The 27,072-nt window shown below is 39.5% G+C and overlaps 1 protein-coding gene across 1 annotated transcript; it reads right to left on the bottom strand.

Moving 5' to 3' along the window:
- Positions 1-27,072, bottom strand: EHD4 (EH domain containing 4). The gene is made up of 6 exons (XM_053980551.1): positions 26,837-27,072; positions 18,983-19,159; positions 14,490-14,587; positions 9,938-10,350; positions 6,973-7,137; positions 1-4,584 (listed from the first exon to the last, which is right to left on the bottom strand). Exons 1-6 carry the CDS (start codon positions 27,070-27,072, stop codon positions 4,048-4,050), a joined length of 1,626 nt encoding a protein of 541 aa, XP_053836526.1. The 3' UTR covers positions 1-4,047.

Genomic DNA, 27,072 nt, shown 5'->3' with positions numbered 1-27,072 from the left:
TCAGGTAATTCAATATTAGTTTATTAAATCAGCAATTTTTATCACCGCTTTCTAAAAATTATTATAAAGCATATTAAAATATATTACAGTATCTGCAAAGAATTTACTGTGTAATAAAAGTGCAACAATAATGAACTTACAACTTTGTTTGCCTAGTTGGACAAACTGAAGCACACTGCACAGATCAATCCTTTCCTCAAAAGTCAGAGTGCCTTTTAAGTGAAAACAGTGTTTAACAAAAATATTAGAAAAGGTGAGCATGTGAAATAGAAAATTAAGTTCATGATCATTCCTCAGTGCTAAAGTTACACATATCCATCAAACCATACACTTCAAACTCTGCTTGAGATCCAACAATTTAAAGAGCCACTAAAATGAGTGCACATTGTGAAGGGAAGGAAGTGACGGAAAGAAAAAGAGGGTGCATTTCAAGTGCTGGCAATAAACAATATTGAAAGCCAGGGACCACATACCTGCTGCTTTGAGACCAGGTCCCACAAAAATCCACACCACACCCAATTAACAAATGGGACCTCACCCTGACTTAAAAATCTTTGTAAACTCTCAAATTCCAAGCTGTCACAGCTTTTAAGCTGCTCAGTGTCCTGTACTGTGGTTATGAACCGTAGCCCCACATTTTCTGTTCCAATCTACAACAAAAACTGATAGTTTCTGAAGGAATAGAACTAGGGTTGCAAATTAAAACTGTACTGTGGAATAGTTGGAGAAAAGGTAAAAGCAGCAGTTTCTACTTTAGTTTAAGAAAGTAGGCTACATCAGTGGGCACAGATTTCACAGACAGCTTTGGATGTTCTTGCAGAAAATGTTATCAAAATCCTAGGCATAAAATATCCAATCAACTCAACATCTTCACCTTTCTTAAGCAAACATTAGTAACACACTGAACACCAAAGATTACCTCATACTGCTGTTACGAATAACTACATAGAGCATACTATCCTGAGAGAAGGCAATCCTGCTCACTTCTCATGCCTCTAACACAGATTCACTAACTCCACAGAACATTATCCAAACACTTGTGTGTGGCTGGTTTAACTGTACAGGCTTGCAGACAGTCAGCAAGGCAAATGGAGGAGGCCAATGGACCTGTGAGGCCGTAGTGAGAAAAGAACCCCTCCCCTGAGCAACAGCAACCTACTCCATCACTTTAGTTGTGCAAGAAACTGCTGTTTAAAGTTCCCATGAAATGTATTTTATTCCTATCATCTAAGTGTGATGCTAGTTCACTGTACCACATACCTAGAAATAGATTTATGTAGCTGTGGATGCCAACCATGAAACACTTCTATTTCTCCAGACAGCCAGAGAAAATCCACCTCTACTCCTATACATGCTTCATGCATTCATCTTCCAAATTCTACAGGAACACAAAGCAAAATACTACATCTCCATCTAGGCAAAATGGTTTAACTTCTCAAAAGGATGTATTTCAATTTGTCTGCCTTAAGACCAAGCTAGCACATTGTCACAGAGACTGAGGAAAAGGCTGTATTCTCCCTTTTACTACCAGCAAAACTAGAAAAACAGAATAAAACCACTGAAACTACCCTGCTCTTCTCACTGAAGGAGGATATTTCTAATGGCATGGGATCACATGGCTCCAGTATGTCTGGAGCATCACCCCTGGAAGCTACATGTGGTGGGAACTCAAGCAGGAGTCCACTGCTGCAGCCCTGTGCTGCTGGCAAAGCGAGGTAAGGCAGAGTCAGAAAACCAGCAGCTTCTCACATCCTCCCAGCTTTGCCTACACTCCAGTAGTCACAATACACAAGCTTGCATTCTTTCTCCTGGCTTAATGGCTTTCCTGATTAAGCTAGTCACTAGTACTAAGCTGGTGAGTAGTGTATAAAGTGGTACTGACTGCAGACACTACCCACAAACAAACACACGTTACAACTTCTGCAGCCTTTTTCTTCTTCTTAACACCTGCAATGTCTGTAGACTACTTTTTTGTTCAATCAAAAATAAGTTATGTAGAAAATAGTTACTCTGCAGATGTACAGTCACACAGACTCAGCATCAAGTTTCACAGCTCTACTAAAGTGCACAGAGATGCACTAAGGTTAATTTGGCTCCTAATTTAGGTCTAACAGAAATAAAGCTGGTATGCTTGAATGATAGGAAAAATACCTAAAAAAAAAAAAAAATCAAAAAAAAAAAAATCAAGTCCTCAGAACAATTCAACTATGCCAGGACATCCTTGATACAGGCCCAGAAACCTGGCAAGGTAAAGGTGGTGTTCTGCCATTACTTAAAATAGCATCATTGTTTTCCCATGGAAGAGCCCTGACAAAGTTCATGAAAGTTGCACCTCAGAATAGAACAGATGCAGAAAGATGAGAGGTCCAGAAAGATGTGAAACCTGACAACCTACAAATACATGATTTGAAAAAAGAAGCTGAGGCTTTTCTTAGATCATCCACAAAACTGAACATGGAAGTGTGACTAAAACCTTAACTAGGAGACAATATCCAAAGTATTCCCCGCCCCACCCCTACTGCAAGGACTTTAAAGCACTTTTTGGCTTGCTCTGTCTCAGAAGGCATTACTGCTGCCACTTACTGAGACTTAACAAGAAAGTGCTCAAAACTACAGTACTTTGGATATGTAGGGTCTTTCTTATTACAAATGGAATACAAGTCAATTCCTGCTCATACACATAGACCAGAACTGACTGCCGAATTTGATTTTATGAAAGAACTGTCCCTCCTTGAAAGACTCAAGGTCACAGGGCCGAAGACTTGCCTTCTTTTAAGGTACTGATAAAAATCAGTTGTGAGGAGACATTATGTTCAACTTTGATTGTGTGTTGTTGGAAAAGAAATGTTTATTAAGCATCCATTCCTTTCATGGATTGTTTTCAATAAAGGAGTAATATTTGGAGGAATGAGTCTATCATTTCTTACAGTCAATCTAACGGTTCCTGTTAGCCTCCCCATCCTTCAAATCTGCCACCATGAGAATTGAATCGCTCTCTTGTGGTTGTCAGCTCTGTGTTGGCAAGAATTAAAAACTTCTCTTAAATATATTATATATTAAAAAATACAAAGACATAACTGTATAATTAGCTGTAAATAGAAATTAAATACCAATGAAAATATCCTGAGACAATCTGATGTGCTTTAAGGAGGCTGAATTTGAGCAATACACCTTTTCTGAGCAGAGGCTTAATTTCAATGCAAACATGTTTTTTTCAGCTTAAGAAACCATTCTGCTGTCATTTTGAACCATTCAGAAATTCATTGTCTGCAGAGAAGCTAAGCTTAAACTGCAAAAAAAAACTATAAATCCAAGGAAGAAAGGAGATCTCAGTTCTTCTAATGATAATACTAAATATATAGTGCTGTGTAAAACTGAAGAAGCTATTCTTCAGATAAGACACAATGACAGACTGAAAAAAAATTTAGTATTTTGCAGTTCTAGATAGAATCTGAAGTTTTAAAACAAGTTTGCTCATATTCTGAGACTTACAAGACTCTCCTCATCATTCTTCTATCTTTTTCTAACTCCAATTAAACAATAAAAAGAAAGAAAAGGATTTCATTTTATATCAGCCTTTTCTTAGACTATAGAGATGCTTACATTCACTCAGTGGCTTAAGTATATTTTTAGCATCTAAATATTCCTTGCATATGCAGGTGAATTTAACATTTTGAGCTTCAGCGTGCTATTTAGCATAGTTTGGAGACAGGGTTGATAAGTATTTAGGTTTGGCGAAGGTCAGCAACTTTTATGCATGGTCTTTTCTGCTTTATGGTTGTAAAGGCAGCGAGAGATGGACACAGGACTACAAGAACATTTTCACCTTATGACAGAGCTATTATAAGGCACTTGTGATAAGCATGACTGAGTGAAGGTCAGCAGGGACAGTGACATGAATGTTTCCCTGCTGCCATGCTTATAACTTCAGTAGCTTGTGTGAAATGTGCTGTGAGGTTTAAGGATCTAAGCTTAACTTCAAATTTTGGTATTTTCAACACATTTCCTGTGGGAATTTCAAAATCCTCACTCTTCTCCTTGTATTGTTCATTCTGCTGTCTGGAAAATTTTCCTGTGCGATGGTGGCACCAGGTGGGAAGGTAGCGTGCCAGGCAGTTCATATCCATCCAGTTTAATCTTGATGAGATGTTTTGCTAATGCAAACTCTTCATCATCCAACATCCCATCACCATCACAGTCTGCAAGTTTCCAGATCTTCCCCAAGACGCTATTGGGTAGTTTAGAAGTCACCATCTCCTTCTTTGCACTAATCCCAGATATTTTGCCATTGATTGGTGACAGAGTATAGAAAATCTCATCATAAGCAGGTTTATCTTTGGCAACAACCCACTCCTCTTCATCAGCTCCTTCCTTAGCACCTTCCCCATATCCATGGCCAAAAGGTCCTGCCATGGTGCCATCAAATGCTCCACCGTGTACCATCTCTGTGGGCATGTTGCTCTCTTCCTGTCTGATTAGGTTCATCAGGGAGGCAATTTTGTTGGCCAGCATGTTATCCACAGTTTCAATTAGTTTTGGTTTCAAAGAATGAAATTTAGTGAAATCACAATTCTCCAACTGCTCCTGTGAATGACACAGAGATAGTAGTCAAAAACTATTCAAATACATTGAAAAGTTTAAAGAATGGGCTTAAACTTAAAATAATCAAGTAATAATTCAATTAAAATAAGTATCTTTTGAAGCTGTTTCTATAGCTGAAACTCCTCTTGACAGAGAAACAAAACACATGTACCATACAACCAATATATTTGATCAAACACACTAAGACAATTTTGCGACAGTGTATGAGTTTATTTATTAAATTACATGTACAATACAGATTTCAAAGTGCAGTGGATAAAACCACAGCAGTTGATGAATGTTACCCAGCAACCTTCCATTTGATAATTTCTTTCCAAACATCTAAGAAAGTGTGCAAGTAAGTCCTCAGTCCTGCTAGCACTTAGGCAAGTGTTTAGAGTTAAAAATAAAATCAAATGTTTGCAGGACTAATCTGATTTTATAGATTAGACTTCTTGGTTGTGGTTAGGTCAGGAAAAGGTGTCCTTTACCAATAAAGAAAAGCTGAGTTGAGATAACAGCAGCAGTGTTTTATAGCAGTGCTGCCAGAACTCATGAAGTCAGATGCTCCCTGCAGAATTTGTGGCGTTTTCATCCAACACAAGCCCAAGCATGTTTTACACCACAGTATCAGAAAATTAAAAATGCTTTAGGCAATTATTAATTTTTTTCTACAAGCAAAATGCTTGCCAGGAAGAGAAAGTTACAGTGGAAAAGGTTAAAAAAACCCAAACATCACCACCACTTCCCACCTTCCGTAAAATGATGTTAAATTGCTTTAACAAATCCCATCTATCACCTCAAGGAGCTGCTCCTATACATATCAAAATGAACCCAAGAAACCTGGAGCACGGGGTAAAAACAGTCAACCAAAAACTCTATTCAGGTGACATTTACACACAACCACCTGATTTATAGCACCTGATCAGAATAAATGTATGTAGTGCAACAAATCTCAAGAAGCAAAGGTCAACTTGCTATCGGTTTTGGCACAATTTTGTTTTCACACAGTTTTGCTCCTCATTACAGAAGTGACTGATCTCCTGTACATATTTGCTGCCATCTGCTGCTGAGGCTTAACTGACATGTACTGTAAGTTTGAAAGAGCTTCATTCAAATTTTGTTTCAGTATTCAGATCTCTCATTCTCTCACTCTGCATCACGAGCAAAAGCAGCAAGGGAAGAAAGAGTCAACTTTTGCCACAAAATCCCCTTCCAAAGCCCAACTCATGAAACCCTTCCAATAATCCTGCCTGTGAAAACTTAGCTAAAATACATCTTGTGCTTCATCTGTGATTTGCTATCTCATGCCAATAGTTGATTCCCAGGTGAAATACTTTAGTTTATAAAAGAAACTTGTGCCTTCTTATAGATAATCAGCCAATCATCACTCCTGATGATAGCTGTGCAAGTGTACCACATGTACTGTCAGAATGATACATCTGGAAAACATCCTCCATCACACTCATGACTAATCCACAGTCGGAACAAACTGCAGGCTCCTGATCTCTTGTTCTTCAGTTTTCAAGCTGAATTACCCTTTAATTCAAAGGCCATTTAAGAAGCCTATGATCTGAGATACAAAAATTGCCAATTGATGCTTGAAATCACTATTAACACAACATTACCTGTTTTTCCCTGGGATATCTTCTAACTCATCTCAAATCAGAGAACAGAAATAAATAGGCAAGAAAGTGACAGAAAATTGGTTGAAAGACTGCAGAAAGCCCAAAAGAGGAAGAGACAAAAGGTATTTAAAAATAAATTGTGAGCATAAACCAAGAACAACTCTCTCTCTCCTTCATAGAATACAATCTTAACAGGACAGGAAAGACTATTTTCAGAAGCAAGAGATTTTAAGCTGGACTTTTCGAGTAACACATTGCCTTTATTGCTCACTGGGAAACAGTACCAGTAAGAACAGGAACAGAGTAGAGTAAAAATGAACTGATGACTAAAGATATCCTCACCTACACAAATATTTGATACCATCACAAAAATGATAAATATAACCACATTTAGGATTCAAAAGAAGCCCCTTAACCTGTGAGTGTCCACTGCCATTTTATATGCACAAAGCCTTTAGTACTTCCTGCAGGAGAGACCAAGTACTGACAAAAAGGACAGAAAGTCAGATTATTTATTCCTTATTTTCACAGTCTTTGTGTAGTTCTGTATCAGTGAATGCACACTAAAGTTACCATTCTTTTTTGGTCTGTACCACTTCCAAGTCACTCTAATATAATATCAGTCAAATTACTTATTTCAACTCTTCTACTGCCAAACACCCTAAGCTGTAACGCTGACATACTCTGTTCTAACTTTTCCAATTTGGCAATCCTGCTACAAAGTTAAGAGATATTTCAGTGGAATGGTAATCTATCATCTTACCTGCATTTTCTTGACTTCAGGGAAGTCCCCTGCTGAAATATGGTACTCCCTCTGCAGCTGGATGTAGATCTCAGGCAACTTGTTGATCAGTTCTTTCTTCTTATTCTCCTTCCCAAATACAGAGGGCATCTCTTTTTTCAGATAGCTGATGATATAAGCATGAACCTAAAAAGAAGCAAAACTGAAATCAAAACTACTGTTTACTGACACTTCGCAGTAGCGTTCCTCACCTAGGTCATAAAAAGAAACAGAAATATGTTTCCCTAAGGAAAGATATTATCAACTACTGTTTCTGGAATTTTGTGTTTACATGAACAGTTAGCTATCCGTTAGTTATTATTAGCTTTTGCTGCTTTCAGCATTCCTTTGAGAGGCAGAGAGAAAGGAAACACATTTCAAAGAAATACAGATGCACACTTGCTCTTTTAAGGAGAAGCCCGGTACAGCATTCTATGAGTACCAACAGCAAGAGAAAAGGCAAGGCTCCAAACCCCACGTCCTGACACTATACACAGAGCTCCAGCCATACTGGTCCATCTGTATGATTTGTAGCTCGTTTGCCACACCAGCCACTGTGGGCATCAATGGGATAATTCCTCCAGAAATCCAAGTATGCTAAGTGGTAGGGCTATCTATTTGAAGTGATATTGCATTCCTACCTATTTTCTCAGAGAAAAGTGAGTACCTATTACCCATATTTATGCAGCCACCTATGCAGATGACAGAGCAGCCAGTTCCAAGAGGAGCAGCATGCCATGGCTGCCTTGTGAAGCTCTAGGGAGAGAAGTAGCGCCTTTCCAGCTTATAAGGAAAGACATTAATTTAGGGTGTCTTTAAACACATTGATTCTTGCATTGCCATCAAAATATCCATCCTGCCCACCTTCTTTATGCCTTTATTCTGAACCATTCATCGCTTCCCCCTTGCCACTCTCCCACTACTTTTTCCCACCAAAAGGATCTGCTTGGCCACAGAACAAGTGATCAGGCCCAGAACAGAAACAGTGGCTGCACTTCCTAACTGAGGTGAGCTCACCTATCCAGGACATTGATACTCATTTTGCACACAAGAGGGAAGGCACCAGGGCAGAGCCTTCTTTTAGAAGTAATGCTGCCCTAAGCTCTGACCTGGCCAGGACCATGACAGCCAAATGACCTCCACAACAGGATGTCTTTACAGAACTCAGGTCCTAGTTCATTTGAAAAGAACGTAGCTGTCCACAAACCAGAAGTTAGTTATAATTTTCACACCCACAGAAAAAAAGAGTTAAAAATTAGGTATGTCTAGCAAACTGTTGAGCAATAAACAGGTGAAATTTTGAAGACTGGGGAAAGATAAACTACCACTAAAAAGCATCAGTGAAACAAGTGATTGCCTTGGTGTTGTGTAAGTATAATACTTAATACCTACCAAACCATGACAGAATGTGTATTATAGCATTCTACACAGACCTTACACAATCTGCACATTGCAATTGCCCATTCATTTCCTTACTTGCTAAGGAAGAAACAGAAAAAAAATATTTGCTTTTAAAAGAAAAATGATGTAGCCAATTTTTATGTGCACATCTTAAGTTCACTAATTTCACACAACAACACTTCCTTATATCTAAAAAAAGTGTATGCATTTTAATGGCAAATAAATTTACATTTTTGTAGAGGAGAAAAAAACTCCAGCATAAAGAAGCATAAACCCATGAAATTTCCTAAGAGAATAGATATAAGTATTTCTTCAGAATTACTTAATGGATTCAGTAAGGGTATTTTTAAGAGCGTTTCTAAGTAATTGTGAGTAATTTTATGGATCTTATGTCTAAAATAATGTTTCTATCAAACCCAGAAAAGTATGTTTATAATTCATAAGCACTAACAGTTTCACATGTGTATTCTAAGTGGTTTAAGGTCTGCCAGTATGCACATGTGTTTCTTGTAGATAAGAACAGTCCTCATCTTCAAAACGGGATAGTGAGTCACAGGACTTAGGGAAAAAAAAAAGAAAAAAGCTTAATGCCCAAATCTGACAGCATGTTAAGAGTTTGCTTTTGTTTCTATTTACTGTAAATGCTTTAGAAAACATTAAGAAGAGGGTTGCACAGAAATGGGGTAAAAGAAACCCCACACTCAATGCTGTAAAAAGTGGTTTTTGACTGTCAATACTTCAAGAGCAGTTTGGAAGGCAGAAAAATGACACTGGATTACATTGCTGCTTTCCTGCAGATAAACAGTTTATTCCCCTTCTGGGACTGTCTAACATATCCCTAACACCACTCTGTACTGTGTTTACCTTTATCAATTTTTATTTTACATTTCACAGAAATATCTAAAAATTACTCAACTGACACTCCTTCAGTGCCAAAATGATTGTAACAAATGAAAACAAAATGCTGCCAACATTTACAAAACAGATTGGATCTGAGGTTGCTCTGGGATCAGAGCAACTTTTAACACAACATCATTGTGATTTTAAATGGAATTTTCGAAGAAGCAAATTCTACAGGGTGCTCTAAAATTCAGGCCACAAAACCCCTCAAACCAACAGCCCCCCTCATTCCCTCCTCCAATCCCCAAAAATAACCCCACAAAAAATTCCTGAAAGTCTATCTTCATGTTCAGAAATTTAAATAAGCCAACACAGGAAGTGATACACATCCCCAAATAACTATTCATATACTGATGGATTTGCAAGTCCTCTTCATTTTTGATTAGTAGTTTACATTAAAATGAGTTTGAAGGAAAAAGCATTTGGTTTGATAACTGCACAGGAAATTAGAGCTCCTGTCTTCTACCAATAGCTTTCTCCTCAAGTGACTATTTTTTCCCTGAAAAAGTGACAATTCAATCAAAGATTAAAAACTGCGCTAAAAATACACATTTTATAGCAAGAGAAAAATTGGCAAGGTTGAGAAAGGACACACTGACAGCAGCAGAGACTGCTCATTCAATTTTGTTTTCTTTTCTTCTCTTACCTTTGCAAGTCTTGCCCTTTTAATGAGATCATTGAGTTTCCTCACAGCAGCTTTCTGCGGGAGACTCTGGATATCCTTGAAAAGATCCTGTGCCTCGGCTTCAAAGAGTTTTCGATTGTCTGTGTTTCGGAGAGGATGGGCCCAGAAGGAGCCAATGTAGACCCGCAGGACCTCTGGCGTGTCGATCACCTTTCCCAGGGACCACATGAGTGCACCATAGACCCTCATCAGCTGCTGTGTGTCCACTTGGTCAGCCTTATTAAGCACCACTCGGATCTTGTCATCCTGGCCCCGGAATGACTTAATGGCCTCTGAAAACTCATCAGATATATCCAGCTTATGGGCGTCAAAAAGGAGGATGATGCGGTCAACCCTCTCAGCAAACCACTGGAGGACTTGGCAGAAGTCATAGCCTGGAGGAAGAACACACTGTTAGAGTCTTACCATTCAGAAAAGCGAATCTTGGAGAACATAGGGCTGGGGATAGAGAACAAGAGGATAACAGCCTTTACCTGGGGGCAAAAAGGAGATTTATTACTCCAGAGGACAGTATCTGTGGACAGTGAGGTCAGGACAACTGTATCCTGCATTTCCTTGAGCCAGTCTCACTATTATCACCTTTTGTTTTTATCACTGCCCTTTTTTCTGTCTAACACCCACATTTGCCTCTTTCCAGGAGTCTGGCTCCAGCACAGCATCCAAGCTAAACAAGACTGTGGGGCGCTGATCACAATATCTCTTCATCACTGCCAATATTGGTCACTTTGGTAGCACTGCTTATCTGAACTAACAATGGAAAGTGGTTCAAATGCAGCATTTAAAACCATTTTCAAACTCATCTCTCCTTACCTTGTAACGCTTGCTGTTATTTTTACCACAGCAGACTAAAAAGTACAATTTACAAGTAACATGATTACATTGCTGATGGCTCTGAGGACATGACAGGTTACAGAACATGAGCAGTGACCTTCCTGACCACCTGAAACAAGCTTTATCATGTTCTAAAGGAAAGTCTATTCATAGCACCTGTCTAAATGCTTTTACAGGTTCAGCTGGTACCTAATCCACACAACAAACAGTATTCAGGAATTCCTTATTCAGAAGTGACACATCTAATCCCCAGAGTCACCACTGGTGATGCGGCTTTGGGTTTGGCATGGATGTGACTCATCTAGTATGAGTAAGGAACAGCTAAGTATGTACTGGGAACTTTTTGCTTTTTTTTAAAAAAAACAATATCCGTTTTCCCCTGAACTCTTTCCCCATACTCTTTGAAACACTTGCCTTCACACCATTCAATCATGAACGAAGCACCCTCTCCCTTCCTAAAAGGGGTTCCTCCCTACATCCTGCCAGACACACACTTTTCCTTCCAAATCTTGCAGCCCACACAGATATTTCTGTCTGCAAGGGCGTGAACATCACCAGTGATGTCGCAGAAGCAGCACAGGGACGGGCATTGTCTGCCCAGGGGACAATGCTGGCAGACATCTGCACATTCTCCTCCAGCCGCTTACACTGCCCCTGAACTGGCAGGCAGGAAGCTTCCTCCTGCTGCCAACAGGAGTGGGAAAGGTGTGTCTTGAGACATCTTCGAATGTTGCCCTCTGTTGACCCTTCAAGAAATCAGCTCCTTTATCTGTGGCCTGGATGCTTTCCAGAGTTAAAAATGGAGCATGCTGGGAAATAGTGCACTATAATTGTCTTCTAATTTTACATAGGCCCTTTACTGTTTTCCTGCATGTTAAAATGAAAGCTAATATTTGAGTCCTCTCTTGGTCTCAGAAGGCTTCAATTTACTCCTAGTAATATCTGTCAAATTTTAATATTATACAGATGTTACATTCATTCGTAGATATAGTTAAGCAGTAGCTAGTGAGATGGGAAAAAAACATTAACAGCAAAGAGACGAGGTCTTACACTGAGGCCCTGTAATGTTATTCTTCCATCAAACATTTTAAATAAGAAAAGCTGCAGCCTACCAATGCTAGACACAAGCTAAACTTCCAGAAAGCAGAAGCCTCTCTGACAGAGGCACATTCAGGGATAGCAGAAAACACCTTGTACAATCCTGCTTACATTTACACACAATAATTTAGAAAGCCATCAAAGCAACTCAAACTTCAAAACATTCTAAATTAGACTTATAGCATAAATATGTTCAAGTCAGACCAACTCCTTGAGGAAGCAGGTCAGACAAACCTTGCTATGTGCAGCATCACAGAACAAGTCAAGTTTGTGCTTGACTACATGCAAACTGCATAAGCAGCCCAAAAGCCATTTACAGGAAATGTATCTGACTATGCAGTATTTCAGCCAAGGTTGAGTGTAGTAATTTCTGTTCATGATAGTGTGGAATATGTGCATGCAATAAATACAAAGGCACTTTTAGATAACTTTTTTTATGGTGATGTCTAAGTGTATGAAACCTTTATTTAACCTGCCCTCAAAGCCTGGAGACTGAGAGAACAGTGCTCTATAGCCAACTCCCAAAACCTCGTATTTGGTACAACCACACTTTAAGCATGATTAAACCGAACAGCATACAGGAGAACCACACTTAGATAAAAGAACTATGACAAGGGACACATTCAGGACAATCTTTATCACACGTAAAAAAAATAATGAAATGCAATCTAATCAAGTTAAAGCCTGTGAAACAGGTAAGAGTTTGAGGTAATTACTGTACTACGTCAAATTAGGTGGAAGCCTATCATATCAAAGGGCAGGCCAGCTAGGCTATAACAATTGATAAGGCACATACCATCAAGACATGGAGTTTCTGAACAATAAGGGAACAAAAGCCATGTTTTGTTAAATCACAGGAGCAATTCTAGATGGTAGTGAAGAATCACGGTTCTTCAGGCAACACAGGACTACCAGTGAAACATAACCTGGAGTGAAACACAACTCTGTCCTGCACTTGGAAGTCTGAGACTTCCACAGCGTTACCTAATGGTCTTAAATTTGGTTACAACAATTGCTCACTTTTTCAGCAGCATATTAATATAATACTCTAGTTTTCTGCTTATTTCATGTTCCCTTCCATACTATTACAAATAGTGTATTTGAATCAACAGATACTTGAATGCTGCCAAACAGAATTTTCTCTTGATTTAACAAGCAAAGAAGGGGTAAGATGCAGTTTAACTTGAGCATTTAAGATGCTGGTTTTAACTTGAGGAGAAAAAAGAGAGCCGGAATCCACAATGGAAAAGCAGACCACTGCTGATTTTATCAGACTGTGTAAACTGGGATCTAAATATTTTGTGGACATTTTATGAGAAGATTTTTTTCAGGACTAAAAATCATTAGTTATACACTCAATTTTTTTTTTCTGTCTAAAGTAAGCGTGCCAACATGCAGTATTTGTTTTATTTCTGGTTTCACAACATTCAAGTCTTTGCTTGCAGAGATGTAGAGCTCTCATGCTGTTCATCTCTACTATTTCACTAACACATCACATAAAGAAAAGTCCAGCACTCTCCCCATGATGAATGCTTTGCATGACTATGAGTAATAAAGAGGACAAAACATCACTGAACAAAAAAGTCCAGAAGCATCTGGTAGATCAGTTTACTAAGTAAGCTTAATTTAGATTATAGTCCTAAGAAGTTAGTCCCTTATTCTGTCAGTTTATTATGAAGACAAGACTATTGTTGCATAGCTGACATATATTGTGCTTGTACCAGGATTTCCTCGAAAAATCCCAGGTGTGATGAGTTAAATAATTGTTTATTTCCTCTGACAGACACATGAAACACAAGTTTCCATCTCTTAAGCAAAGGCCTGAAAACAGAGGGCAGCATAAGCCACACCCTGCATCACTACCATTTACCATTCCACAGAAAAGGGACAGGCACTCAAATGCAGCTGAAGAATGCAAGGAAGAAAGTTGTTTACATTATTCTGTTCTGTTTAAATACTTTCTCAAGACAGGCTAATGTTTAAAACAGCTTGATAAACAGTGCTCAGGTCTCTGCAGAATTTTCATATTATTAAAAATATTCTCATTTGCTCTTTCTCCTTCTACCATTTGACTGTATTATATTATGGCATGACTGAGCAACCTTAAGAAGCAGCTCTAGCAGTGCCCATAAAAACCCTCCTTATTTATAGCCCCACCCCTGAATTTTTTCAGACATGATCAACCTACAGCTATTTCTGTAAACATTTCTTCATTCATGAACTTCAGTAGTATATATAAGAGTCATTATTACTTCGTGGAAAGCAATTAAAATGATCAAAATAAGACTTTTTCTTGGGAGTGACAAAGCACTAATTAGTTAACAGACCATGCAACTGTAGGCATTTGCAGCCATAGCAGCAGCATAACAGAAATACCAACCCCCACCAGTTTTCAAGAGAAAAAATGCCAAAGCCAATATCCAGCCTTGAAATATGGGTTGTACAGGGCTTGCAGTACAAACGTATGGGACAGACTGCCATACAGTACCACTAAAACAAGCTCCCCAGAGATTAGGATGCTGATTTGTCCAGTAGAGCAGAAACTAATTAGTGAGCTTGGTGCCTATAAAGCTCTGCAACTCACCTCTGCTGATGCGCTGCTTCTCTCCAGAGAGAATGCCAGGGCTGTCAATGATACTGATGCTCTTCAGGACCTCGTTGGGTAGCTGAGAACACATGAACCTGCAGGAAAGGAGGGAAAAAAATATTAACAATAGCTCTAGCTCACATACAGATTGTTTCTTGAGAGCTCCCCATTATATATCTGATTTTAGAAAGACTCAAGTGAGACTGAAAACAGTTTCTGAATCCTGGCAAACTTCTATGTTTCGCAGCCATACATGTTTAAGAAAAATTATGAAGAGAGCTTCTCAAAAAAAAAAAACCCAGGGAAACCTTGTAAAACTATATGTCTAAGTGCTGATAAGACTTCAAATTTTGCAAGAGCTGACAACTTGGGCTGTAAATGCAACATCAAAAAGACTCCATCAAACCCATTTTGCTAGGACCATAATTAGTATACACAAAAGAAAATTCTTCATGTTCTCCAGCTTATGCCCAGAGTCAAAGACTGAAAAGGGGAGCAAGCAGAAAGACATACTGACAATATGTTTATGGTCCAGTCCCTGCCACATCTCCCTCTTTCCAGATTTAGCAGTGTTCGAGTGATCCCTACTCCCTAACCCACCGCTCTCCTCAGCTGGGGCATCAGTGAAAAACACCAGTGTTCCTCCCAGCCAAAACTATCACACTGCCAGAAGCAGGAGTTCAAATTACACACAGTATGCTCTAAACAATAACCTCCTGCCTCTGCAACAGGAGGCAAATTCAATGGTGGTATTACAGAAAAATAAATAATTGACGAGGACTCCGAGAGCTGTGCAGAACACTTGGTGTGTTACTTGCAAGCTAAATGATGCTTCTGTGATAGTTAATGACTGAAGAACTTCACTGCCCTTCATCATAACCTGCCTTAAAGAGATTTGCATAAGAGTTTAATCTTCTTATCAGGGAGCAGCTGAAGATACTAACAAGCATACAGAGCAACCCACCCTCCTCCTGTGAGGCTGCCCCACACAGGGTTAAGCTGCAGCCTCAGGCTCCAAGATGGGGCTGCCCTGCATCAACCTATGGCTTCACAAAGCACACTGCCTCAAAAAACAGGGCACCACAGACAGGAAATTGTAGCTGTGCTGAGGTCAAGCAAGACCTTTAAGGCCTTGGATGATCTGAGTTAGGAAGAGTTCAACCAGTCAAGTATCAGATACAAAATGTAAACTATATCAAAGTCTAGATGGTATTTCATACAATGCAAATTCTTCAAAGGAAATTGAAAAGAAAAGAAGTCCTAACACCTCACTTCACCTTGTTCTGCAAGAGACCTTGTAGCAATGAACCTTTAACAAAAGCACAGTGTGCCTTCTTGGATAAAACAGAACTGGCAGCATCACCTGTACCTCTCCCTGAAACCCAAAAGGGCATAAGGAAACAGCAGCCATCCGAGCCTGATAAAACCTGAAGGTATGTAAACATAATGTAAAATGTATTGTTTGATTTAGTGGGACACCAGGTATAAAAAATACCTCATATCTGAAGCAAACTCTTGCATTAGAAAGTTTTCTACTAGCTTAATAAATATTTTTGAAAGAGCAGAGAGGTACTATTTGGGAAAATTACATTATTTGAACTTGCCAAAACCTAAAGGCAGTGCTATGTCAAAGCAAACACATAACATGGAAGCATAATGGATGTGCATAAGTGACAAAGAAAACACATTTAATCATGTGAACCATTACAAAAATACATACATCACTAGTATGTACAGCATGAAGTAGCTTTCATATACATTTGAAGACTGGATTTTCATGTATATTTTTTCTTATCACTCTCATCCAACCTTAGAAAGCCCAGTATCACTTGGTATCATCAAGATGTTTCTAGACCTATCTTATGGGAAGAAAGGCACTGTTATACCAGCTGAACAATACAGCAGTGTCTTGACTCAGGCACCACCGAACTGGGACAGCTGGAAAAGACCATGCAATAAAATAGAGAATTACAGACCTCAGAAATGCAGACACTGCCATCTTTGCAGCAGTCATTAGCGGCAATGGGAGGAGAAAAGTAAACACATGTGTAAACACATAGGAAATAGAAGCATGAACTCAGAATTAACTGCTTGTTAGCTTTTACAGTATGTCCATAAGATGAAAGATGGGTTAAAAGTCTTGCCTCATACTAATATTTTAGACAACTTAAAACTGTAATGATAATGGTACTTGAATATCTCTTTTCAACACTGAGACTTATTTCTTCATGCAGGTCACTTAAGTGCTGCATCATAAAAAACAGAACTACATACTATCCACCTGAATGGGAGATTTAAAAAAGAAGTGTTACAAAAACAGTTGTACGAAGGAGATGACTGTAATTTCTTATGACACATCAAAATAGACCAGGACCATGCATTTCTTCTCAGCAGCACTAATTTATTTACATGCTTTTCTGGTATAATGCAGTATTCTTCCTTCACCTGCTTCTAAGGGCACACTAGGTACTGTCCCCCTTCGGTTTCCTCCCCAACTTTTCTTACAAGTATACAGGATAAGTAAGAGATTAATAGAAGAACATGTCCCACAAGCAGTGAGATACATGGGGCAATTAGAAGGGGTCATGGAAAAAGACAAAAGCAAGGTAACATCAATAAATGAATGCAGCTAATTACCAAGTACAAGCCTTGATTGCGATACCGTGTTCTTGTTTGCTTCATTTTTTCCATTACCTCAGTCACTGTTTCCTGTTATTTGGATTGTTAAACTTGCATGAAAAGGATACTCAGCTTTATAGTCTAAGTATTCAGAGCCTTAAGTTCCTCCATAAAACAAAACACTAGGATTGGGAAACCATTTAAAAAGTCAAATTGGGGGGGGCGGAGGGTGGGACAGGGTGGGGGGAAGTAGAGAGAAGTCTATTAAGGCAGGTGTGAAAAATGTAATAACAGATAAAAAGAACTGTCAGCATGGCAAATGAGAGAAGGCAAAGTAAAATATGTACTATGATTACAGGTAACCTGGTAGGGACTCAAAGACACTGAGGCCTAAGACAATTTCATCTAAGTGAAGTCATAAAGGGAAAGGAGTTTGTAAGTTTTGAAAAATGCTAGGGAAAGATAAGCACCCAGATCTCTTCTGAATAACTAATGAGTAAGTGTGACTGTTGGGGAAGATAAGGGTGCTCACAACACTTCAATACAACAATATCACAGTCACCAAAAGAATTGGAATAATTTAGTCAGTTACTTTGTAAGTACATCTTTTTAACTAGCCAATAATTTTACTTGCACAACAGTCAGAACCTGACACAACTAGTTAGATGATTTAGGCAAAAAATTACATCACCAGTCATCCAAAAAAAACACATACCATTATTAAATGTTCTTTGCAAATATTTAAATGTTATGCAAAATACTAGTTATATAATTTTTATTATAAGTATATTAATTTTTTGTAGAGAGAGCACAATGGTGAGGAAAGAAAGAAACAGAATAGTGATCTGGAAGACAGAATTTAGCCAATCACCTCAAAATTGTTATTTAAAATGGGACTTGACTACAGTTTCCCACAGCACATATTCTTATCTCTGCAAAGCGATAGCCAAGCCAACTGTAAGCAGCTACAAACTTTCTTCTTTGAATAAGCACAGCAATAGATAAAATTGTACATGATGAACTTTTAACACGCATGCCAATATTTATCAGCCAAACAGGAAAGTTTATTGTTAAAAAGAACCAATTTAGATTAATTGGCTTGCAAAGTGAGGCCTCTATGTCAAGCTACCATCAAACACAGGAAGAAAACAAGGTGATTGCTCAGACAATAAGAACAGTTATTAGTAACTAACTTTCAACTGGAAATATTCAGCATGCTATTTCAGTTTAGTATCCAAATGTTCACAGCCCCTGAACAACTCTTCCCTTTTTACAAATACACAGCAGAAGCTAACATCATCTCTCTGGTCTATGGAACTACCTGAACACCCAGGTAGTTAATATTAAACATTTAACAGCTTGAGTTTTTATTTTATCCATGGGGCACATTAGAATCTTTTCCTTCGTGTATGTCTTTTTACATATCCCAGCAATTCACGATTTTAAATAGCTATACCAAGATATCCAGTGAAATCAGTGGAAAGGAACAAGACAGCACCAAAGGGAAATATTTTTTTTCTTTTTTTTTTAATGGTAGTTTTAAAAAATAGTACTAACCTATTAGTTTTATTGAGAAGAATTTTTGCATAAACTTATCACGAGTTCCACCTGGTGTCATGCCTCACAAACAAGTCACACAGTGGATCATTTCTACAGTTTTCTGTGAACTGGTTTTAACAACAATTTTCTATTCAGATAACTGAATATCTCTAGCGGAATGCCACCCTACCCAGTACTGCCTTTTTCCATTTAATTCACCTGAACTGCCACCACTCCTGCTTGTATTTCAATATTTATTCCAAGCTGTTCAAAACAGAACATGCCACAATTTAAATGTAATCATCAGAAGACAGAACGCAAGATAATCTCACCTGTTCAGGAACGCATTTCCAAAGCGGCCGAGTTTCCGGAATGGCTTCTTAGGATCAACAACTAGGGCATTTCCAGGAACATTTCCTTCTGTTTCTCCATACATTACAGCAATAAAGGAATCTGTGGTAGGCTCTGGACCAATCCTCATGCCTGGAAAGTCTTGCTCAAGCAGGTATCTGGAGGTGGAGAATATAAATGTATTTATACAAAATAGCTATATTTATACTTAAATATTCCAAAAGAATGAATGATTGGGATCCATGACAAAAGCAAATACCTACAATTTGCTTGAAAATTCCCAAGGATATGCATATTCTATAAGAATAATATTACATTTTTCCTGCATTTCATTGTTTCTGTTAACTGGGGAAGGAGGAAGAGAACTGAATTAGTTTTTCACAACATCTAGGTAAAAGGATAAGTAAATCCCTTTACAAAGACAGTGTGGAAAGCACGCCCTCAACTGCAGCACCATTTAAGTGGATGCTTCTACCAAAGACCTGAGTGCTGTAGGTTACACTACAATACATGGCTGCTTTTCTGAGTGTTTCCAAGCCTATACCAGTGCTGCTGGCACAAAAAGGCAGTGGTTTGAAGCTGCATGTGAGCAGATTCAGTTGGCTGACAGATCCAACCCTTTAATCAACTCGGTATGATCTCACTAACTTTAACTCATCCTATCAGAGGCAAAGAGAACCATTATGAGACAATAAAACTTTATCTCTTTGGGAGTGAGGAAATTTTTTTTTCTTTTGACCTGCACATCAAAAATTAATTGTTAACTAAGTCAGATCTGCAGAAATTTAGGCCTAACACTAAAGTACTTCCAAAAGGCACCAAGTCAGGCAGTGCTCTACCACCAGAAACCATCTTGCACCTCCCTCTGAGTAGTCCACTGCCAGAAGACACAGCACATACTCCAAGGGCCTTGACTTTCCAAACAACAGGTCTGAAATTAATTAAGTGGATATTTAAATATTAAAACTTAATGGAATCAGGGCATTTATTTACATAAAAAGACTGTCTGCATCCCTTCATGGATGGCAGGTGCGAAGTAAAAGCAGCCCCAAGTCCTTTGAGCAAACCTCCCTCTAGCACACATTCTATGACAACTGCCATGTTTCTCAGAGACACAGACAACACTGCTTAACTTTAAAGCAAGAGTGTTATTGTCCTCAGTCACAACAGCACCATCTTGGCGCTCAAGACTAAAACAAAATGTTTTCAATGTCACCCTGCCCTTCTTAAAAAAAAACCCCAAAAAACCACCACAATTTTAATCAACTACAGTTTAACTATTTACACAATCAAAACTGGATTTAAATGAGAATTCTTCTTCAGGCACAGGTGGTGGTCCTGCATGCAACAACAGCACTAGTTATGCTTTAGTGCATCTATATTAATGCTGCTCTTTTAATACAGGTTTATTCTGAATTTAATCCAACAGTGCAATGCCTATTCTGCTATAGCTTCCTAAGTCAATACTGATTTGAGAGGACTTGCTGGCTGCTTTTGCTGCAAAAAACATTTTACGTAGTATCTATACTTGCTGAACAATCTCTGTCTTCAAATAAAGTACCCAAGCATTCACAAACTTTATAGATCAGTGGACAGAAGCTGAATTTAAGGAACTAAATATATGTTACATATTTCAAAGACTGTTTTCCACTAGCCTTAGTGAACTGGCTCCAATTAGCTCAACCTATGATCAGGGAGCATGCAAGAGTTATTTACATGAGATTTCCTGTAGCTTTCTGCTTCCAAAAAAAGAAATTTAAAAAATGCCAATACTAAAACTTGTGAGGAAGAAGGAACATAAGAGCAATCATGCCAAACATGCCAATCTGCTTTATCTCCAGAATAAACCGTACCTAATGTACAGTAACAGTGAAATAAAACGGACCCATCTCCAAAAGCAAATGAAACACTCAAACCTCTCTGGCCACACAGGTTTTTAAAATACAGCAGATCCCCCACTGTACAAATTAAATCATGGCATTTTCTAAATGAAGTGAAGACAAAACTCCTTTAATTGCTCACCAGTTGAAGCCCTCATGGAAATCGAGGATTTTCAAGTGATGTGGCAAACAGAGGAACACCTGAAACATGAATGTGTGTTCCCAGCTCTTCACAGAACATCACTGCACACCAGAGTTCTCTAAAACAGGATGCCAAAGCTAACTCACAAGAGCTGCTAAAATTTTCCAGATTGGACTTGTCCATGGCTTTGATTTTGAAAGATCAATTATACTTTTGTCTTCTAAAATAAAGTTTTTAACTTGCCATGATAAAATGTTCTATTTCAAACACTGCTTTTCCTCATTGTCCTTCTTTGAAAAGACAAAGGGTCTCTAAGAGACGTCTAAATAAGCTTTTCTCTTGATACAAATTGTCATTCCCAGGCTTCTGCTGACAGAGGCAGCAACTCATAAGGTGACAGACAACATATACAAGAAGATGCTCCAAGAGCAGGAGTAAAGAACATACATATATTGAATCAAATGCACAGGAATGAAGTCCCACACCCCAGGTCAAGGAAAACTACATGGTGGGATCTAAATGCAGCAAGACACTTCCAGGATAACAGGATAATTGCCATCTATTGTAAGCTCATAAATTACGGCATGGTTACAGAAATTCAGTGGTGACAGTCTTTTAGATGCCTAAAAAAGTAATTTCATGGCCTGTTCATGAATTTGTAGCATGTTTAAAGAGTTACAAGTATAGAGTACCTTTCATGATTTCCAACATCTTTTTGCTGCTCTGCACTTGATAGTGCAAATTCCAATTAGCAGTTTACTGAAATGACTAAACCAGAATAAAGTGCTGCTAAACTGCAATGATACTCCCAAGTTAATGTCATAAAGGCAGCTTTAAAAAACAGGCTTTTATAGCAATAGCAATCCAGGAAGGCAAGACCTCCTTCCAAATACCAAGCCCCACCCAACAGTCACAATGCTCTGCCTGGTACAACTATTAATGGACACAGAAATCACTTTGCAGCACAGGTATTTTCCATTAAAACTGGCTCACAATTGCACATCAAGAATTAGTACAGACTAAAATAAACCTCTTCTTGAGCACTGGCTGTGCTCAAGTGTGATGGGTTTGGCTTGGACAACAACTATTATGTGGCTGTGTTTTAGATATGTGCTGAAAAGTGTTGACAATACAGGAATGTCTTCATTACTGCTGAGCAGCACTTACACTCAAGGCCTTAAGAATGAAGGCTTTTTCTGCTTCTCACCCCACCCTGTGAACAAAGAGTTAAGAGGGGACACAGCTGGGATAGCTGATGTCTTGTACCATATGGCATCGTGCTTAGCATATAAAGACAGGGGAAGAAGGAGACACTTGGAATGATAGCATTTTCTCTTCCCAAGTCTCTGTTATGTATGTTAGAGCCCTGCTTTCCTGGGAATACCTGAACATGTGCCTGCCCATAGAAAGTAGTGAATGAATTCCTTGCATTGCCTTGCTTTTACTGTACCTACTAAACTGTCTTTATCTCAAGCCATGAGTTTTCTCAGTTTTACCATTCTGATTCTCTTCCCCATCCCACTGTGCAGGGTGTGAGTGGCTGTGTGGCACTTGGTTGCAAGCTGGAGCTGTGGGGTGGGCTAAGCCACAACATGCTGTATCACACTTCTCCGTGTGAAAGAACAGTCTTATTTACCCACACAAAAGGTAAGAGTAGTCTCCTGTAAATTGAAAAGCTGCCAATGTTTCTGTACCAAATGCTTCATTAGCACAGGAAAATACCTGGATTTTCAGCATCTGCAACTACATGCTCTTCTCAGGAATTTTCAGCAGAGAAGAAGTTCAAAAAGGTTCACAGGAAGAATCCTTAAAATAGCCAATGCCCCAAAGACAGTCTAGATCAAACAACAGACATCCTGTTGATTCTTCTCTCTTTGTTTTTACCTGGGCTATAACCTTTCAGCTTTGCCAATAAACATTCATCTAGGTTCCTCTGCAAGATGTATAGCCAGACTATGGGGAACTAGTTTACAAAGTTCCCAGAGATAGAAAAGATTAAATCACAGATCATCTGAAGTCCAAATGCATTAGCTAGGCCACACCAATGCACAAAAGCAAGTGAGCTGGACAGAGCAGCGCTGAACACGGATACCCTGTGATGCATTGGCAGATAAACGCATGGCTCTTTTAGAGGGCTGCTCACCTCCATACTACATACTGCACCAAGTAGTCCACTTTTCTTTTTTAACACGGCAAAACTAGCAGATATTTGCTTTTGTGTAAAAATTCTACTCTAAAGGATCCGAAGCTTTCATGTAGAGCCAGTGAAGTTACAGCCTTCACCCAAAGAAATTAAGAGGGACCTTCCTTCCACTTCACCCCCAAAGAAATAGATGCAGCTGCACAAATGATCACACACTACTTGCAGACTCCAGACATTATGCATACAAAAGGGTGCTTTCACAAAAATCAGCTCTGGCTGAGTTAAATAGCAGGAAGTTTACAATTTTTAACCTCTGAGTAATACCTGTGGGCAAAGTAAAAGCACAGGCTGGCAGTCTGAGGAATTTGCTTCTGGTTTGTCTCATGTTGATAAGTTCTTAAAAAAAAAAATCAGTCTCCTACACTTCTAAAACAGAATGAAAGAAACTACCTATTTGCATTGACTATCTCTTTTTCATACAATACAATTCTCCTCTCCTGTCCCCCCTTTCCCCACTTTTTATTTCTAAAACAGGCATGAGAAATTGAGACAATTACAGAAACTGCAAGGCCAAACAGCTTGCATGTAAGATAACAACTGGTTCTCCCCATACTCCCACTTCATTAAACACAACTAACTGGACAAGCATTAACATCTGGACGTATTTGTTTGAATTGTCAGCATTGTCAAATACACGAATAAAACTATCACCACACTACACCTTAGACAGCAAAACTGACTGGTTTCACTGCATTGTTCCAAGTGCCAAAGCGGATAAACAGCACTGAGTGAGAAAACATAAGAGCTGTTAGAAACCTGGAAGTGTTTGTTTCCATATCTTAATCCCCAGGGACATTCAGTCACTGGTACATCAGTGTTTTCCATAAAGACTTAGTGGAAGGAACTGGGTGGATATGGATGTGTCAGAGGTATGAAAATGTGAAGTTCTCACGATAACGTCTCAAAGTAAATCCCAAATGAATATTTGACAGCTAAACAGAATTGTTATGTTCACACCTAAACCCAACAGTAAACACTTAGGTAGACCTAATATGCCCTCCTGACTATGAAGTCAATAAATGTGAACAAAAAGCAGTTATAATTTTTTATGCAGTTTTTAATTATTTAAAATTTAAAATAATGTTTGCTTATTAAAAGGTTTGGAGGAATAAATCCCCTATAGTGCTACTTCATCCTAGAACAAATAAAGGATTATAACAATCTTGAGAGGGTAAGACATTTTTCCATGGGAGATTCAGCCTAACAGAGGCTGAATTTATTTCTGGCTGACCTGGACACTATAATATTTTCCCATGTCTTCTTGTAAGTCTTGCACACAGCATACAAGAACTTCTCTTTTTCTGCCCTTCTTTTTCTCCTCTAAATCGGATTTTGAGTAACAGTCACTGTGACACTATGGTCCAAGTTACTGCCCATATGCAGCAGAGCATTTTTTCCTGCTGATTCAGCCAATTATTATCTATGCTATAGAAAACACTGAGGTAATGAATGTTGGTCATAGTGAGAGCCTTTAGAAGCAATAAGAGATATTCTGCTACAGATTTGGGCTCTGCAGTCAATGCCTGTCTTCCCCAGTACCTTGTACAAGATTAAACTGCTCTGCAAGCTACCTAAAATGGGCACAGCAGAAAGGGGTAAGAGAATAAAAAGAAGGGCATGTCACAGTAGAAGCCACCTCTTGCATCAAGTCAGGTATTTTAGTAAAACACATGAGAAACCATCTTTGAAAACTTCATCTCTGTCAAAATTGTCTAGGCATCTTCACCTGGCACTGACAAATGCTAAAAAAAGCTCACAAGAGCTGTAATAAAGCATAGGTCTTTTCTCATTGAGACTGTACATTAGTATCAATCAACCCTTTTGCTCAGCATTTTATTGTTACAGTGATAACAAGCTACAAAGTAACAGTAACAAAAATACACACAAGGCACTGCAAAGAATACTAATGTTTCTAAGCACAATACTGACTTGTACTTCAGTCAAATATGGGCAGCTATAAAGGACAGAAAAGCTGAACGTCCACAAACCAAGAACCTGTGCTCTCAACCAAGGCAAACTCTTACAGGAGGGCAGACACAGAGTTTTCCATGAATTGCAAGTAACAGAACAATGCTGCTGACAGGCAGCAAGTTCTGGTATGCACACATTTGTGATCATTCTGCCTCCCTCTGTATTACCTGTGCTCTCCCCACCCCTCTTCCATAAGCCAAGTAACAACACTTATCTGGAAATATATACAGACTAACAAAGCAACTGTAATTTTAAAGAAGAAAACTAATGGATATGCCTAGAGAAACGTTGGAAAAATCCAGCTCAACAACCCTTCCCCCTCACACCTTGTGACTGTCTGTGGAGATCCTGAAACTAAGTTTCTTTTCTTTTAATTACAGCCCTTTTTCTATTTTTAAAATATTCCTCTGAGCAGCATCTCTTTCTGTGCTTGCGGGAGTTATGTAATAATCAGTAAAGAAACTATGTTCGACTTCAAGCTTTCAATTAGCTAGTTGTAAAAACTGAAAAGACACATGATTAGTTCTGTAAACATCTGAAAAGCTCTCAGGTGATTAAAGGTAAACATCGATCTTCAGCGGAGAGGGGAGGTAGGTATTTTGCCCTGCAAAAAGAAAACAGTGTTATGGAAGGCTGCCTGTAATCTTTGGAACTTAAAGATAACTATTTGTAAATTTTACAGAAGGACTATAATGAACTTCAGATACAAGCAGGTCAAAACGTGACCACTCAGTGTCTCTTGCAGAGTTGGGCAAAACATTAGACAGATTTGTAAGGGGCATGTGAGAGGAACAAACATATGCAAAATAGTTACAGATTCATAGCATTGTGCTTATCCGAGATACGCTCCAGCTTCCTAAAAATGAGTTACTAAGTAACCTAGAAATAAGGAATATAGGAAAGACAGAAAGTACTACAACATGAACAACACTGTTAAACTGCCTTAGTAGTGATACTGCTTCTTCAACGTAATTGATCAAAATAAACAGACATGGAAGGGAAGACTTTCCAGATACCACGTGGTTTTTGCCCGAAACTCTTGTCACCTTACTCCTCTATGATCACATCTGATTTGTGCATTAAGCTACTTTTGGGAAAGAAAGGGGAGGAGATAAAGTTAAGCGATCCCCATGGCCAGTGTAGTCATACCGTTTTAACACGAAGCCCCTGGTTTTCCTTTGAAATAACTTAGGGATTGAAAGAACTACGAAGAAGGAGACAACGGGGTTACACTTTCTCAGCAGAACATGAAATAGAGAAAATATTCTTGACTAGGAAGCAAGCGGCGAGGTACAGAGCGTGTAACAGGGTCGGGAGCGGCACCACCCTCGACACAGCACGGAGGCTCTCGGTAAGCCCCGCTCGCTGGGGAGCCGCCGGGCGCGGGCAGGCGCCAGCCCCGCCGCCTGTCACCGCCCGGCCTCGGCTCGCACCGCGGGGCAGCGCTGCACCGCACGGGCGGGCTCGCCGCGGGGTGCTCCGCCAGAGCGTGGGAGGGATTTACCGCAGGCAGCACCACCCCGGGCAGGGGGTGAGCCAGCATGACCGAGCGGCCGGCGCGGGCGAGGCGGGGGCGCCGGCCGGCGTTTCCCGGGCGGGCCCGCGGGAGCGGGAGCCGCGCACGCCGGGGGTCACCTACCGGATGAAGGTGGTCTTGCCGGTGCTGTACTGCCCCACCAGCAGCACCATGGGCTTGTTCTCGAAGTCGGCCTCCTCCAGGGCGGGCGAGTGGAACTCATGGAAGCGGTAGTGCTCCTCCAGCGGCAGCAGCTTGCGGAGGTAGAGGTCCCGCAGCCCGCCGGTCACCGTCTGCACCACGTCGGTGCCGCCGCCGCGCTCCCGCCCGCCGCCCTGCTTCCCCAGCCAGCTGAACAT

This window comes from Vidua macroura, chromosome 6, assembly GCF_024509145.1.
Source record: "Vidua macroura isolate BioBank_ID:100142 chromosome 6, ASM2450914v1, whole genome shotgun sequence".
Taxonomy (NCBI): Eukaryota; Metazoa; Chordata; class Aves; order Passeriformes; family Viduidae; genus Vidua; species Vidua macroura.
The sequence above is the reverse complement of the archived record's forward strand: the minus strand, read 5'-3'. Positions and strand labels throughout refer to the sequence as shown.

Bases quoted from the DNA above. Each gene is read 5' to 3' on its own strand.
- EHD4 (XM_053980551.1), bottom strand. From the start codon at position 27,072: ATGTTCAGCTGGCTGGGGAAGCAGGGCGGCGGGCGGGAGCGCGGCGGC. The intron at 14,588-18,982 runs GTGAGATTATCT...CCTTTCCTGCAG, and splicing joins GGAAATGCGTTCCTGAACAG to GTTCATGTGTTCTCAGCTAC. The intron at 10,351-14,489 runs GTGAGTTGCAGA...TTCTTCCTCCAG, and splicing joins GAAGCAGCGCATCAGCAGAG to GCTATGACTTCTGCCAAGTC.